Here is a 14,763-nt window from a genome sequence, read left to right as displayed (position 1 = left end):
AAGCACTTCAGAAATACCCTGTCTGAAGAGGCAAAGAAACGTCTTCATTCTTGCCAGATATTTCCATTGTCTTTGTAGCTTTTAATCTTGGGGTTTGTTCTAAGGATAATTTAATAGGGGAGATTGCAAAAAATGCATTTGCCAGAATGTGCCAGAAGTAGCCTGCTGCCCCTTCTTTTGACTGTGAAAATACCAAAGATTGTTCAGTTATTTCTGAGTTAGGACAGGAGCATGGTCAGCATGATGATGTTATTTAAATGGCATCAAGTACATTCAACAGGGAAGAATTTTTCTCTCCTTTAAAAAAATAAAAATAAAAATGTGTTATGAAGAGGGCAGGGACATGTGGCTTGAGTTTGCTTGCTAAAATCTCTTTGCCTCCAGAAGCCTTTGAAAGAAAAATCATTCTTTGGGGTGATACCTTTTATTGGAACGGCATGGTTGGAATAAAGTTAGATAAACTTTTCAGTGCCAGACAGTCTTCATCAGGTCTCCAATGAAGGAAGAGCAGGTAAATATTTCACTGCTGAGAGTAATTTTCTTGCTTCAGTTACTTCAGCATGTAAGAGTAAGCAGCGTGCCACTAAGGGGTTAAAAAGCAATAACTTGGGAGTAGAAGCCCAGCACATGTGTAGCTAAGTAGATACAACTTGGGTAACTGGGTGGGAATGGAAAGGGGAATACAGAAGGAGCAGTGTGGAACGGCTGGAAAGGCTGACCTCAATGAATGGAAACTCAGGCAAGTTGCATTTTTTCAGTCTGTTTACTGCAGTCCTTCCAGGAAGTATTAGGGACACGCATGCACTAATATGGCCAAATTCATCCCTCATATAACTCAATTGTCTCCAGTGAGCTGAATTCAACCCCTTACTCTTGAATCTGGTTTTAGAAACTGTTTTCGATTTTCTCTCTTTCTCTTGTTTATGGAGCATAACTCTGGGAAAGGTTGAAGCTATGTTTACCTTTACTGCATTAGTGGCTTGATTTAAAGCTTTGGTCAGACCATGATTGTAGAGAATGTAACCCAGCTGGTTCAGAGTGGCAAGTCTTTCAGACATGTAATGGGATAGCCTGCATGCTTCCAAGGCCTTGCTAGCTCTCCTGGTGGCAAGTGCAAGAGAAAGGAAATCCGGTTGCTAATGAGGGGATCTAACTTTGCCAGTGGTCTCAGATGTTGCACAGCCCATAGAATTCCATAGGGCATTTGTAAGAGAGACAGTAAGTCCTATGCGTGGACACAACAATACAGATACAAACTCTGAAAAATATAGAGCATGAGTCCCTTCATCTAGGATCTCTCTGCATTTTACAAACACTTGTTAAGCCTTTTTGTGTTTCCTGTACCTGGTTAAAAGGTAGTTTGCCAATGGGGTAGATAAGCCAGACAGGCTCAGGGTTAGATTTTTAGAGGTGTTAAGTGACTGACTTACCCTGAAATCAAAGAGTGCTTAGAGGGTAAAAACGTGGAATAGAACCAATCTCTCCACCCCTAACAGCACTGTCACCCCCATGTTCTGCTTTTATCAAATGAAGTAACAGATGCATATGCAGAGATAAAATATAAACCATTGAGCTGTGACGTTATATTAAGGCTGTCTGCCATTGTCCTCATAGTCCATAGGCCCCTTAAAGTGGATAGAAATGGTGCCCATTTACTAGGCGGCAGAAGTAGAGTCACAGAATAAATGAGAATAAAGTCCCAAAGGTTTTTCTAAACTTTCACAAGTCACCAGCAAGTCCCTGTTTTACCCAAAAGCAGGAATGAAGAACCTATTCCCTCCCTTCAATTTTCATGCTATAGCTTGTGTCTTGACTCAAGTGGTTTAAATGCTGTTTAGACAAGCTTATTACTACTTTCCCATTTTGCTTAGCAATTTTATATCTCAGTAATGGGATCTTAACCTAGTTTTTTAAATCAACATATGGTAGACTTTTTTTCCCCTTAAAACTATTCCCCAAACATTCTTTTAAAAATATTTGTTGATTCCCTCCCTCCACCTAATATGGGGCATGCTATTAACTATATCTCATGTCTGCAAACAGAACTACTACCTGTGTGTGAATTCCAGCACGAGCTCGACTGTGGGCAGACAGCGTCCTGGCTAAACATTCCAGGTGTTGCTGTACCTTGCCACTTTAACTCCCTTCTTCCTTTTTTGCCCATGAGAGACATTCACTTTAAGATGTGATGGGATCTAATCTTTGATCCCAACAGTCACACCTCATATGTGCATGGCAGGATGCATAGTTTTGGGATTAGAGCCCAATCATGCTTTACTTGCTGGTTTAGGGGGAGACCAGGCTCCCCTGCCGCAGCAAGATGAAACCAATCAGCTGATTGTCATTTGGGGCCAGGAGCAAAACTGGTCTCCAGTCCCAGCCGCCGATCAGCTCAATGTAAGGACACCCTGACACTGGGCTGCAGCAGTCTGATCCTGGGTTCTTCATGCACTGGGAGCTGTATAAGCCCTGTGTGCCACCCAGCTGATAGCACCGTGCACATGGGGAGCCTGGGATTGGTCCGTAGCCTAGTGCTGGGTTCCCTAAACTGAGTGGCACACCTCACTGGGTTTGATAGCTTCCTGCATGTGGGAAGCCTGGCACTGGACTGCTACAGCCTGATGCCAAGCTCCCTCTGTGTGGGGAGCTGTCAAGCTCCATGTCCCACTCGGCTGAGTGGCACACCAGACTTGGTAGACCTTTGCACCCTGGGATCCTGGCATCAGGCTGTGGCAGCCCAGTACTGGTCTCCCCATGTGCGGGGCTCTATATAAGCCCCTTGTGCCTCAAACAGGTTCTGGTCACACGTTCAGTTTAAGGTGTGATACAAATGAGCTGCAACATCATTATGCATTATATGTGGAATAACTCGGTGGCTCATTTGCCTTATCATGCCTTAAATTGACTTCCATGTGTGGCTGGGTTACTACTTAAGGTGCAATTAACTTGTTAATCACATTTTAAAGGTAATGTGTGTTGGGAGCCTTTCAGACAGAAAGGGGGCATGAGTTCAGAGCCCAGAGAGTAGATCTCATTGCATCTTGTAGTCCTGTCTAGATATTAACTGCCACCACTTCAATAAAGGACCAGTTACAGCATGATTTAAAATTTGTGGAATAGATGGGACATAACCCATGTCTCAATTAACTGCACTTTACCAGTGAGTGAGAACACAGATGAAATCCCATCGATAGTTTTTAGCTATGTTATAACAGGTTCTGCTGACAAGGTGGCAGCTGTGATGTAAAAACCACTTTAGATTGAATGGTTTGGGGTGAGGAAGTGTTTGGGGAAGGTGAGAGGACATCTTCTCTTGGGCATGCAGCCACCTGGCATCTTTTTTCCCACCTAGTTTCCTCTTTATAAATATAAAGCTTGCCTTGCTGCCATGGCAACTTTTATCTGCGGATGGGTTCTATGCTAGAAAATGTGGCCAATAGGATAGTTTGATTTCCATCATTGTAGAGCTGAGGTATACAGATAGCATGTGTTTCTATACAACCTTTATTTTTGGCTCTCAGGTGTCACAAAATGAAATGAGCATCAGAGTACTGTTTTTTGTTGCCTTGTAGAATGCCTCATCCTACTGAAAAATCCTTTCGGAGGATGCTTTTTAATCTTCCGAGCAGACAAATGGAGATATTTTGATAAAGAACAGAGTAGACCTGGATTGAATGTAGAGGCTGGTCCATCCGACCCATTAAAAACCGATCCAAAGCTCAAAACAGTTAACAGAAAGTTTTCCTTTGATTTACATGGGCTGTTGGTCAGGCCTTTAATGACTGCCTGTCAAGAAAATGATCTCATCCTTGTTTAGGTAGAAAAGGGTGCTACCAGTACCAATTTAGGATATGTTTAGACATGAGAGGCTGATTTTATAGGCAGAAAGGAAATGTTTTCCACTCTTACCTGTCTGGATTACAGCTGCAAGTGCACAAACAAAAGAGATCCCTCTTAAAATTGACTTGAGCTAGCCAAGGAGATACTGGGTACATCTGCATGTGCTCCTGACTGTGCATTTGGGCCTAAAGCCAGTACTAAATGACTGTGCAGTCCCGACAATGCATGGGTTGTTTTCGACCCCACTGCACAATAGTAACGAGCTACTACACAGTAGTGAAAGCATCGTAGTTAGTGCCTGCCGATGATACATCACCGTAGTGATGGCAATGCAGCTTGTCACTATGGTGATGTAGCATTGGCAGGCACTAACTGTGATGCTACCACTACTGGTTAGACTACTGCTCACATCAGGAATGTTTGCTAGCAGTGGCTGTCTCTGCTTCCAGAGGAATGACTTCAGAGGGGCTCAGGTGCCTCTACTACTGACACCAAATTTTCGTCTTGTATGAACTATCTTAGCATAAAGGCCAAATTTGCAGCAGGCCATGGGAATGTCTTGCCTCCTTGTGCCTCCATGGCGAAGCAAAGCTGGGAGCTCTTCAGGATATGCAGGGGCTTCCTTGTATGTTTGCTGAGCACCTATGGGCACTAAGCACACCACCAGAAATTAGCCTGTTGGTAATGTCATGGTAATGTTGGTAATGTTGTAAGATGACATATCGTCTGGACAAGGGAGAAGAGACTGACATCATATATCTTGATTTTAAGAAAGCCTTCAATCTGGTATCCCATGATCATCTCATAGAAAAACTGGCCAACTGTGGCCTCAGCTACATCATAATCCACTGGCTGGGGAATTGGCTCAGAGGTCGGACCCAGAGAATGGTAGTTGATAGAAGTCAATCATTGTGGTGTGCCGTGACCAGTGGGGTCCTCCAAGGCTGCATCCTTAGGCCTATACTCTTTAACATCTTTATTTAATGATGTGCACATTGGTATCAGAAACGGACTGGCCAAGTTCGCCAGTGACACCAAACTTTGGGGTAAAGGGTCCGCACCTGAGGACAGGATGGTGATCAAGGCCGACCTTGACAGGCTCAGAAAATGGGCGGATGAAAACATGATGGTGTTCAATAGTGAAAAATGCAAGGTTACTCCACTTTGGGAAGAAAAACCCGCAGCATATGTATAGGCTCGGCAGTGCTACGCTTGCTAGCACCATGTCCGAAAGAGATTTGGGGGTTGTGCTTGACCACAAGATGAATATGAGCCCCCAATGTGATGTTGCAGCTGGTAAAGTGAGCAAAACTCTGGCTTGCATCCATAGATGTTTCTCAAGCAAATCCTAGGATGTCATCCTCCCACTGTACTCGGCCTTGTTGAGGCCACAGCTGGAGTACTGCGTCCAGTTTTGGGCTCCACAATTTAAAAAGAATGTGGAGAAGCTTGAGAGAGTCCAGAGAAGAGCCACACACATGATCAGAGGGCAGGAGAACAGGCCTTATGAAGACAGGCTGAGAGCTATGGGACTCTTCAGCCTGGAAAAGCACAGGCTCAGGGGGGACCTGGTGGCTGCCTATAAGTATATAAGGGGTGTACATCAGGGTCTGGGGGAATGCCTGTTCACCAGAGCGCCCCAAGGGATGACAAGGTCAAACAGTCACAAACTTCTCCAAGAACGTTTCAGGCTGGACATAAGGAAGGACTTCTTTACTGTCCAAAACCTGGAACAGACTGCCTCCAGAGGTGGTGCAAGCACCTACTCTGGCCTCCTTTAAGCGACATTTGGATGTTTATCTTGCTGGGATCCTTTGACCTTAATTGGCTTCCCTGCCCCTGGGGCAGGGGGCTGGACCCAACGATCTTCCGAGGTCCCTTCCAGCCCTAATGTCTGTGAAATCTATGAAGATGAAGTTGGTTACTGCTCTTAACCCTCCATGTTACTATTTTGGGGAAAATATGGAGAGTTTTAGGCTCCAGACCTATTTCAATCCAGCAACAGCATTATTTTCTATTGGCACTGGGGCAGTACCTACTTTGCTAGGTTCTGGCCAAAGATGGAACAGAACTGCAAGTTCTTGCAGTCCACAGTTGTAGCAACTTCGGAGGGCGTGTCTACATGTGCTTATATGCATGCCTAAAATTAATGCGCATTAGCCTAACGCATATTAAGGAGATTTTAGGCACACGTCTACATGCGCACACGCTAAGGCACATTAATGCGGGTGTGTGCATCACTAAAGTTAGTCCCAAGTCAATGGACACACACAACATTAATGCGCATTAGCATGTCTACATGTTTGTTAATGTGATTTGACATGCATAAATTGATACCTGCATTATGCAGGTATCAAATTTAGGCTCAGATAGCCTAAATTGCCATTTTCAGGGTGCATTAAGGGCACGCGCATGTAGGCGCACATCCTTAATACGCCTTAAATTGGGGTAGTACCCATTAAAAGCACACATGTAGACATCCCAGTGCTGCTGAAAGTTTTTGTCTTATCAGTCATGAAGACTGTGTTGGCCTGGGGGGACATTTCAGCCCTAGAAGGAATGAAACAAAGTTATAGAATTGCAACTTCATTTTCTGACTTCCTGTTCTCAAGTATTTTTGACTTTTTACAAGTTTGTTTTCTTGTTTGTCATGACAACAGTGTGTTAATTTCTTCCTGTCTCAGTTTAAATGTTTACTTCTCTTTCAATACATACCTTCATGTAACAAATGCAGATGTTTTCTGTGTCTAGAGGGGATCTGAGTATCTGTTCTGGCAGCAAAATCTCAGACAAACATTCATTAAACAGCAGCCACGTTAAAGCAGTGGAAATGAACTGAGTCAAAATGCAGTCTTCTCCTGGATGCAGTCAGCAGGTTTGACTAGCTGTGAGTGCCAGCTCTGTACAGGCACAATGTTAAACAGGAGAGTGGGGAAATCCCAAGTAATCAAAGGTGAAGCTTTGTTTGTTATCCAGCAGTGCTGTGGGGACTTGGGCAAGGCAGAGAGATATCATTATCCTCCGGTCTGGCCCTGTCACCCGTGGTGAAAAAATTCCACAGTAAAAATTGGCATGCTTCATGATGGTGACTCCTAGCGTAAGGTGAGGCTGTCAGTGAGGCCCTGAATTATACAGCAAAAGCCTCTTCACTAATGATTTGCATTTGGTTGTTTATTGGCCCCAGTTGTGGATTAGGAAACCTTTAGACTGGGTGCTGGATAAACCCAAAACAAAACAGCCTGTCCTGGACCCAAAGAGCTTGCAAAGGCAGTGGTAAGAGTAAAGCAGCGGTCTTCAGTAATGCTGTCTCCAGGCTCTTGCACTCCTTAAGGGAGCTTCTTTGTTCTACCTCATCAGCATCATGATACTTATATGTTTAACATCTGGGACTCTGTTGTTCTTAATGACTCAAAGGCATGTATGTCCAGTTCCAGATGTGCAGACCAAAACAGCTCCCATATATGTTGATGCCTGGGGACTGGGTGGAGAAATAGCCTTTTAATAGGAGGACTGCTGCAGCGAGTCCAGGGTTTTAGGCAGAGATTTTAATGAGAGATTTTTATGTTGCATTTTTAGTACTAAGGAGTAAGTCATTTCCAATCTGAGTCTTAGCCCTTGGGATTTGGTACTTTGGAAGCTAAGACATCAGTAGAGATCAGAAGGCAATATTTTACAGTTAGGGTGGCCAAAATCTGGAACCAACTTCCCAGGGAAGTGGTCCTTGCCGCTACCTTGGGCAAATTCAAGAGGAGGTTGGATGATCACCTGTCTGGGGTCTTGTGAACCCAGCATTCATTCCTGTCTGTGGCAGCGAGTCGGGCTAGATGATCTGTTCAGGTCCCTCCTGACCCTAGCTACTATGAAACTATGACATCTTAGTGTGGGTGCGCATGCACATGAAGGTGGGGGTGAGGAGGGAGAGAGAGAACACATGATGATGATTAAAACAAAGAAGATATTTATGTAGCTGTGGGGGCAGCAGGATGGCTTAAGTGTAGGAAAAAGGAGAGAAAACAGACACTGAGAGAAGAGCAAGGACAATGGATGCAATGGATCCGTGCTATGGTAAAGGCAGGGTGTTGTCTATAGGGCAGGTAGACAGGAAAGTTTGGTCTTCACTATACTTTCTGAATTAGTAGTTGAATATTTCCTTAGAAAGGAGACCAGGGTCACTGCTCTCCCTGATTTGAAATATAAATGAACCGCATGTAGAATGGAAGTGGATTCTTCATTACACCCAAAGTGGATGTTTGCATTTTTAATAGGTAGAAAAGCTCTCGTCCGGGTATAAAACATGTTCAGGGTGCTGAACTCAACTTATCTGGCTTGACTATCCCTGATGTTGATGGAGAAAATGTGTAGTTAATTCTGATAATAAGCAGAACTTCATCTTTCTGTAATTTTCCTGTGTTCCTATTGAAGTTGATCAACCTGCTGTTTAGTGTCTATCCAAGGCAAGGATAAGTTTTTCTGATACTTCATACTGTTTACACAGTTTGTGTGATGTAACTTCAGCCAATGACACATTTGTGAGCTGTTTACTTTGACTATTCACTACTTTAGTATAAAATATTTATTTTCAGTGTATTTATTTTCAGTGTGTTAATATTTCAGTCACTCTATGGCTTCATGTACTACATCTAGATATGACTTGGTCTGAGGTAAACAAGGAAGATGAAGGCTGAACTCAGATTATATGGAAGACTTTCTTACTACATAGCTTATTTCAGACACCCTCTTGCATAAGGTGGGCAATGATTTGTAGACAGCCCTGCTTAACCATGTGTGCGCATGTTTTGGGTTTTGTTTTGTTTTTTTGGGGGGGAGGGGGTGTTCCTGTTTCATGATTGAACAACTGAGGCTTTTTAAAATTGGAAAGCACTGAATGCTTAGTAACCATGACTCTTGTCAGTGTCCACACAGCCATCGGCAATATGTTAATGCAACTATCAGTAGAAAAACCAGCTGTTTCTGAAGCCATCTTGTGAACACGTTCATGTTCACTTGAACATTTACAAACAGATAGGTTCAGCCACCTGTTTGGTTCTTCCTTACTCTCCTGTGTTGTTTTGTAGTTTTTGGCCAGTTTTGCTGCTATCAAAAACATGCATAGAAAGAAACAGAATCCCCTGTTATGGTGAACTGGGAACAAAATGGAAATCCTCCCCTTTTAAGGGTAGGCCACTAATTTGGAACCACTGACGCATGGTCTCGTAACTGCAAGCATTCAACTTGCTTATCTGTCCGTGAGCAGAAACCACAAGCTTTCCAGACTAGAAGTTGCCTGGCTGATTCTCTCATGATGTAATTGGGTGGGTGTATGTTTAATATCATAATTGAGGTTCTCTTCTAAAAAGCCCATCTGAAACCCCAGCTGCTGTGGTTTGCTGAAGTCGCCTACAATTGCTTCTCATCTGGGATGAGACTCTTCAGTTGACTAAAAGCCATTCTGAGGGTCATAGCAAAGGCTGGGGAATTTTAAACAGAAAAAACACAGCTGGGATGGAAAAAACAACTTAATCTAGAGCTGATAGAGGAGGAAAGACGGCCATTCCTCTTTTAAACAGAACGGTGCAATTCTCCTAGTTATGGGAAAAAAATATATTAGCAGCTGTTTGGTGAGTTAGTGTCATGACTCTGAGCTTAAGGATTTTAATTGCCAAAAAGAATGTGAACTATACTTCAGTTTCCATCCTCTGAAAGGATGAAGAGCTTTGTTGCACCCAGTGCCGTATAGAGATGTAAAACTATACAAATGGAATTTCTTACCCTCCTTTCTTATGTCATTGCATAGCAGATGAGTGCAGTGTCTTGTGTTTTTGGGTTGCCTTCCTAGCCTGAAGACTCTTGGCTCTGTACCTACAGTGCGTACCAGCTGGACCAGTGCGCTGTGGACCTAATACCACGCCATATAGTCAGTGCTCTTGTTGGTATGTGGAGCTCCAGAGAAGACAATGAATCAACATTTCTTTGTACCATTCTGGCTTAAGGCTAGGACTTCCAAAGAAACCAGAGAGGGAGGTGGCCAGTTTCTTATAAATTAAGTCTAGCTTTCTGAAAATTCCTTGGTACCAAGCTAAAATTATAATCTAACTGTAGATGTATCTGTATTAAGGTTTGAAGCAAAGCATATAACCTAATGCATCATTTTAAGCTACTTAGTGATTATTTTTTTAACTTCAGTGAACCAGGTATATTGCAAGCTGCAGGATACAGACCAGATGCAGAGAACAAAAATGCCAGAACATTTCTGATCCCTGCATTTATTTATATTCACAAGGGTGCTACAGAAAGTGTGGCTCACAAGAACTGAGTTGAAGGAGTGGAGACTAATGGGTAGATAGAGATGATCCTGCCTTGAGCCAAAGGGTTGGATTAGATGGATGAATGGGCATATTTGTTCCATGCAGCACAATGATAGCAAAAGGTAAATAAAGGGAAATCTGTTATGAAAGCCTTGTGTGAGGTGTTGCAATTAGATCCCACGTTGTGTGAAAATACCTAGTTCAGGCAGAGGAAACAAAGCCAGCTGAAGCCTTTTTTGAGCCAGGAATCTTTTAATTGAAAACTCAAAGCAGAACTTCTTAACTCCTCTCCAGTCCAAACTTTCTGAAGCTGAGATCTGTGGTTTTATATCAAAGCTTGGATACCTGGCTCCCAAGAGTGTAAATAAATGCCAGTTTGGATCTTGGACCATCAGGGAGTGGTCAGGTGAGCATGGAAGGAATACAAAAAATCCGTTCTCAAAACTGTTACAGATCTGGGAACGAGTTTGATTTTTATTTGTCTTCTGGTGGCTTCTAGAGATCCCAGGTCCTCAAAATGCAAAGCATTGTGCAAATGGAGGATGGAGTTTGCAACTTAAGAGACAAGACAGATAATCGGGGAGAAGACTCATGTCGTTATCCCCATTTTGCAGATCAGGCAGCACAGACACAGAGTGGTTAAGTTACTTGCCTGAAGTTATACAAGGAGTTGGACCGATCTGGGCAGAGAACCCTGTTTTCTTGAGACCCAGTCCAGAGTTTTAACCACAGAGCTGTCTTTCCTGTTTTTGGCTTCAAGTGAATTTATAGGCGATTGTTCGGTCACAGCCATGGTGCTGCAGCTGAAAGTGGAACCACATTTTCAAATCTGGCCAAAGATCTATTGCACTTCCTTTATTCTTAACTATTTCCTCATTCTACTTTGTTTTAGGGGGCTCTTTGTGCTTTACTTGGGCAGTCAGGTTGAAATTGGGGAAAAGAAGGGGGTTTCTTGTTGCCTGTGTGTTGTTTCTACACAGTGAGCCAGAAGAATGTTTGGATAAAACAAGAGCTGCAGCTTATGGACTGAAGCCAGTTGATGCTGGAACAAGCTCAGTTATCCTGGCAAATGGGGTCAACAATATAATAAACACAATCCTTTCGAGAAGATGTAATTCTAGAGACTATCAGTACAAAGGCTAGAGCCAGCAAAGTCTGAAATATTTGGGCAGGATGTTACATGAACAGAGATTGGCCTAGGTTTTGCATCCAGGTCTTGATTAGGTTAGTATGTGAATTCCAAGCCAAAGTGGCGATGTGGTTCAGGAGATGGGTGGAAGTTATGTAAAACTAGTGAAGCAGCTCAAGTGGAAGGTTTGCCATGCACGCCACATTCTAGTAAAATATTTTCTTGAATTCTTGACCTCTGCATGAAAGAGACATCAGTTTGCAAGAAGACTTAGAAGGTTTGGAAGTAGAGCTCGCTTGTCTAATCATTCAGATGTGGTGCTGGGGAGTCGCTCTGAGCTTCATTTCTGGCAGTGAGCTCCCTAGCTTGGAAGAAGTGACTGGATCCCCAAGACCTTCAAATGTCGGCCCCCCTCTTTTCTCTCTGTAAATTGTCCCATAATCTGTAGGTTCCAGAAGTATGAGTTTGTAGATGGATGGGTGGATAGAAAGGCTTTATGGTGGTTGCTATGGTCTAAGGTGTGGCAGACGTGACTGCTGGCTCCGTCACAGACCCCCTACGTGACTTTGGGCAAGAAGCTCATCTGTCTACTTACATTCCTTGTTAAAATCTGACTAATCGTGCTTCCTTTCTCTCATCTGTTTGTCATATCTCTTTTGACTGTAAACCATTGAGGAGAATGACTCTTTTAATATGTATGTGCTTCAGCTAGAGCAATGAGGGCCCCTATCTTACTTTTGAGATGCTGGTATAATACAAATAATAACCATAATTGAAAGGGTGGATTTCAGTGGAATTGGGATCCCTCATTTCCTTGAGTTCCTTGCAGAATCCCAGCTTGTATAGATGTCTGGCAAAATAAGGGTCTTATCTCTGTTGGGGCTACAGTGGGCTTTTTATGTTCAAATACTATATGTTGCCAACATACACTCTGTGTATGTCTGGTTAAACACATGTACATCGAATATGATAATGAGAACTTAAAACAGAAATCTGTTCCAGCTATTAAATGTTGTTTGCCATTTATTTTCTTTTGACTCTATGCAGAGTCTGTTTTCACCATTACTCTGGCCGCTCTGTATATTTCTGTTGGAAAGATAAAACACATGTCTGTCTATACTCATATTATCACTGAATACTTGCAATTCAAATTTTACATAAAGAACCCTGCAGTAGAAGGAAGCTATCCAAACCTATTAAGAGTTATAGGAAGAATCTTAGCAGTCCTTTTAAATAGCTCTCCAAGAAGCATACATCATGGCTGTTTTGACCATTTGCTACTGTCTGTCTCCTTATTTTTTGCTTTCCAGTATAAAGCCCAGGTATTGCAATCCTGGTAATCCTCTTCCTGGACATCTTGCTGCAGGTTCTGACCTGCAATTATAAATGCAACTGAAGGTTTCTATGGCTTACAGTATTTGGTATGTGAAAGTACTCAAGTGGAAAAATAGATGTGGATTGTGTTAGCTCATTAGACAGATCATGAAATATTGTTTTGTGCTTGCCTGTTACAGCCATTTGGAGACTGGAGTGCCACAAAAGTACAAAAATGGTGATTTATTTCTTGCCAGTTTGCTCACTTTTTTTCCTCCTTGGATATAACTAAGAACAAAATAGTAAAATTATTTAAAGTCAGCATAAATCAACATGGAGTTTCTTGTGTGTCGGCATCCTCTGCAAAAGGAAAGAGTGACTGCAGCCCAGTGCTGAGAGCCAGGAATTAGAATCCTGGCTTTGACACAGATTTCTTTTGTGGCCCAAGACAAGTCACTTAAACTCTCAGATGCCCACTTTTCCCATCTGTAAAATACAGGATAACATTCCCAGTCTGTCTCCTCAAAGACAATGATAGAATGAATGACTGGATGTTTGAAAAGAGCCACAGGGCATGTATAGTTGTTACAGATGTAACAGTATCTCCATTGCAGGCAAGCAGTTAAGCCTGTCAATGTACCCAGAGAAGCATTAGCTCTTTTTTTACTGCTGGGGAAACTGAGGCAAAAAAGATGTTATTGCTGTACTCCTGAGAAATACAGAGCAACCCAGCAGCAGACAGAGGAAAAAGGACTTGCCCAAGTGAATCAGTGGGTGAGGTGGGGGCAGAGAGTCCCATGGGTCATGACCATTTCTCTAGACCACACTGAGTCAGCAGGCTTCCCATTTCTGACACTGATGCACTGTCCTTGACTCTATCCTGCTTCTTCGGATTCCCAGTGATTCTCTGGGAATGGATGTGGTATTGCATGCTTCCTTTGTCTGCTGCCTGACTAACTGCAGAAGCAATACATGAACCAGCAGTTTTGTGTTTTTTTTAAATAACATTCCTGAGATTGCAATGCTTTTTATTCAAGTTTTTTTTTTGTTTTGTTTTGTTTTGCAACCTTGCAGTGTTCCCTGGGAGACTTTTCCAAGCAGCTTGTTTGCCTTCTTGTCTATTGCTCTAGTATCAGAAAACCCCAGCATACCACAAAGAGGAATTCCATAGTTCTTTGCAGCTCCTCCCTTTTATATGTCAGACTTTTTATGGTACATCCAATATACATGCTTTTCTTTGAAAGTAGAATGCATTGGCTCTAATTTATGGCTGTTGAATATAGAGGAGATGATCTTGTTGAAGGTCTGGGCCTAGGATTTGGGTGACATAGGTTCAATTCTTTATTTTGCCACAAGCTGTGTATGTGACCTTGGGCAAGTTGTTTGATCTCTCTGTGCCTCAGTTCTCCTTCTGCAAATTGGGCTAATCTTATCTCCTTTTGTTCCTCACCAGTAATTCAAACAATTGGGCTCCTTCTCTGTTCAGCCTTACCTCTAGTATGAGAAATGTTTTGAACTGGTTTAAAGTGGATGTCTCATCTTCATTTAGCTAATGTAAATTATTCTGATTTCAACAGGGGACAGTGACCTCGGGACACTGAATTTTTGAGAGTGCTCTGTAAAGAAACCCGATGGTGACCAACTAAAAAACTGCAACTGTTGAATTCTCACTTAGCAAAAATACATCAGAACATTTTTTCTGCAAGCAACATTAAGTTAAAGGGCCTCCCCATACAATCAGGATGGGAAAGAAATGGGATTTTCTCTCTGGGAACAGAGCTTTCTGACTTCTCTCTCCCAGGTGAATAGGTTCTTTAGCAGCACATGTCTTCAAGGTTAAGAGTGTGGATGGTTTATATGATGAGCTAGGAGAAAATGAGTGTAGGTTCCCCCCCCCAAACAAGGTTTTGGAGGCTTCTGATGCACTGAAGCTCTCATGCTTCCTGATAGCATGTATTCTAAAATCATGTGGTATTTGAACTGGATCTGCCAGACCATAATGAGGAAGGATTCTTAGTTCTGCCTCTTTGTGCTAATGGTTTTTCCATATAGAATGGATGAGGAAGGTATAAAATATGAAGCCTTGCCAGAAGGACTATATTTTTCACTGCATCATAAAGATTCAATGTGCTTACCTGATGTCTCTTGCCCAGACTGCTCAAATTACTCCAAAAA

General features: G+C 42.7%; 1 protein-coding gene across 3 annotated transcripts in view; it reads left to right on the top strand.

Moving 5' to 3' along the window:
* Positions 1 to 14,763, top strand: part of LOXL2 (lysyl oxidase like 2) — a 106,800-nt gene that overhangs the window by 40,885 nt on the left and 51,152 nt on the right. The window contains exon 1 of one of the 3 annotated variants that reach the window (XM_059730726.1): positions 667 to 739. The exons of the other annotated variants lie outside the window; for them this stretch is intronic. Coding sequence (XP_059586709.1) covers positions 728 to 739 — 12 coding nt within the window. The 5' untranslated portion in view covers positions 667 to 727. Of the gene's footprint in view, positions 1 to 666; positions 740 to 14,763 lie in introns of those variants that run through there. 3 annotated transcript variants of the gene reach the window in all.

This window comes from Alligator mississippiensis, chromosome 7 (genome assembly GCF_030867095.1).
Source record: "Alligator mississippiensis isolate rAllMis1 chromosome 7, rAllMis1, whole genome shotgun sequence".
Lineage (NCBI taxonomy): Eukaryota > Metazoa > Chordata > Crocodylia > Alligatoridae > Alligator > Alligator mississippiensis.
This window is presented reverse-complemented; position numbering and strand designations above follow the sequence as displayed.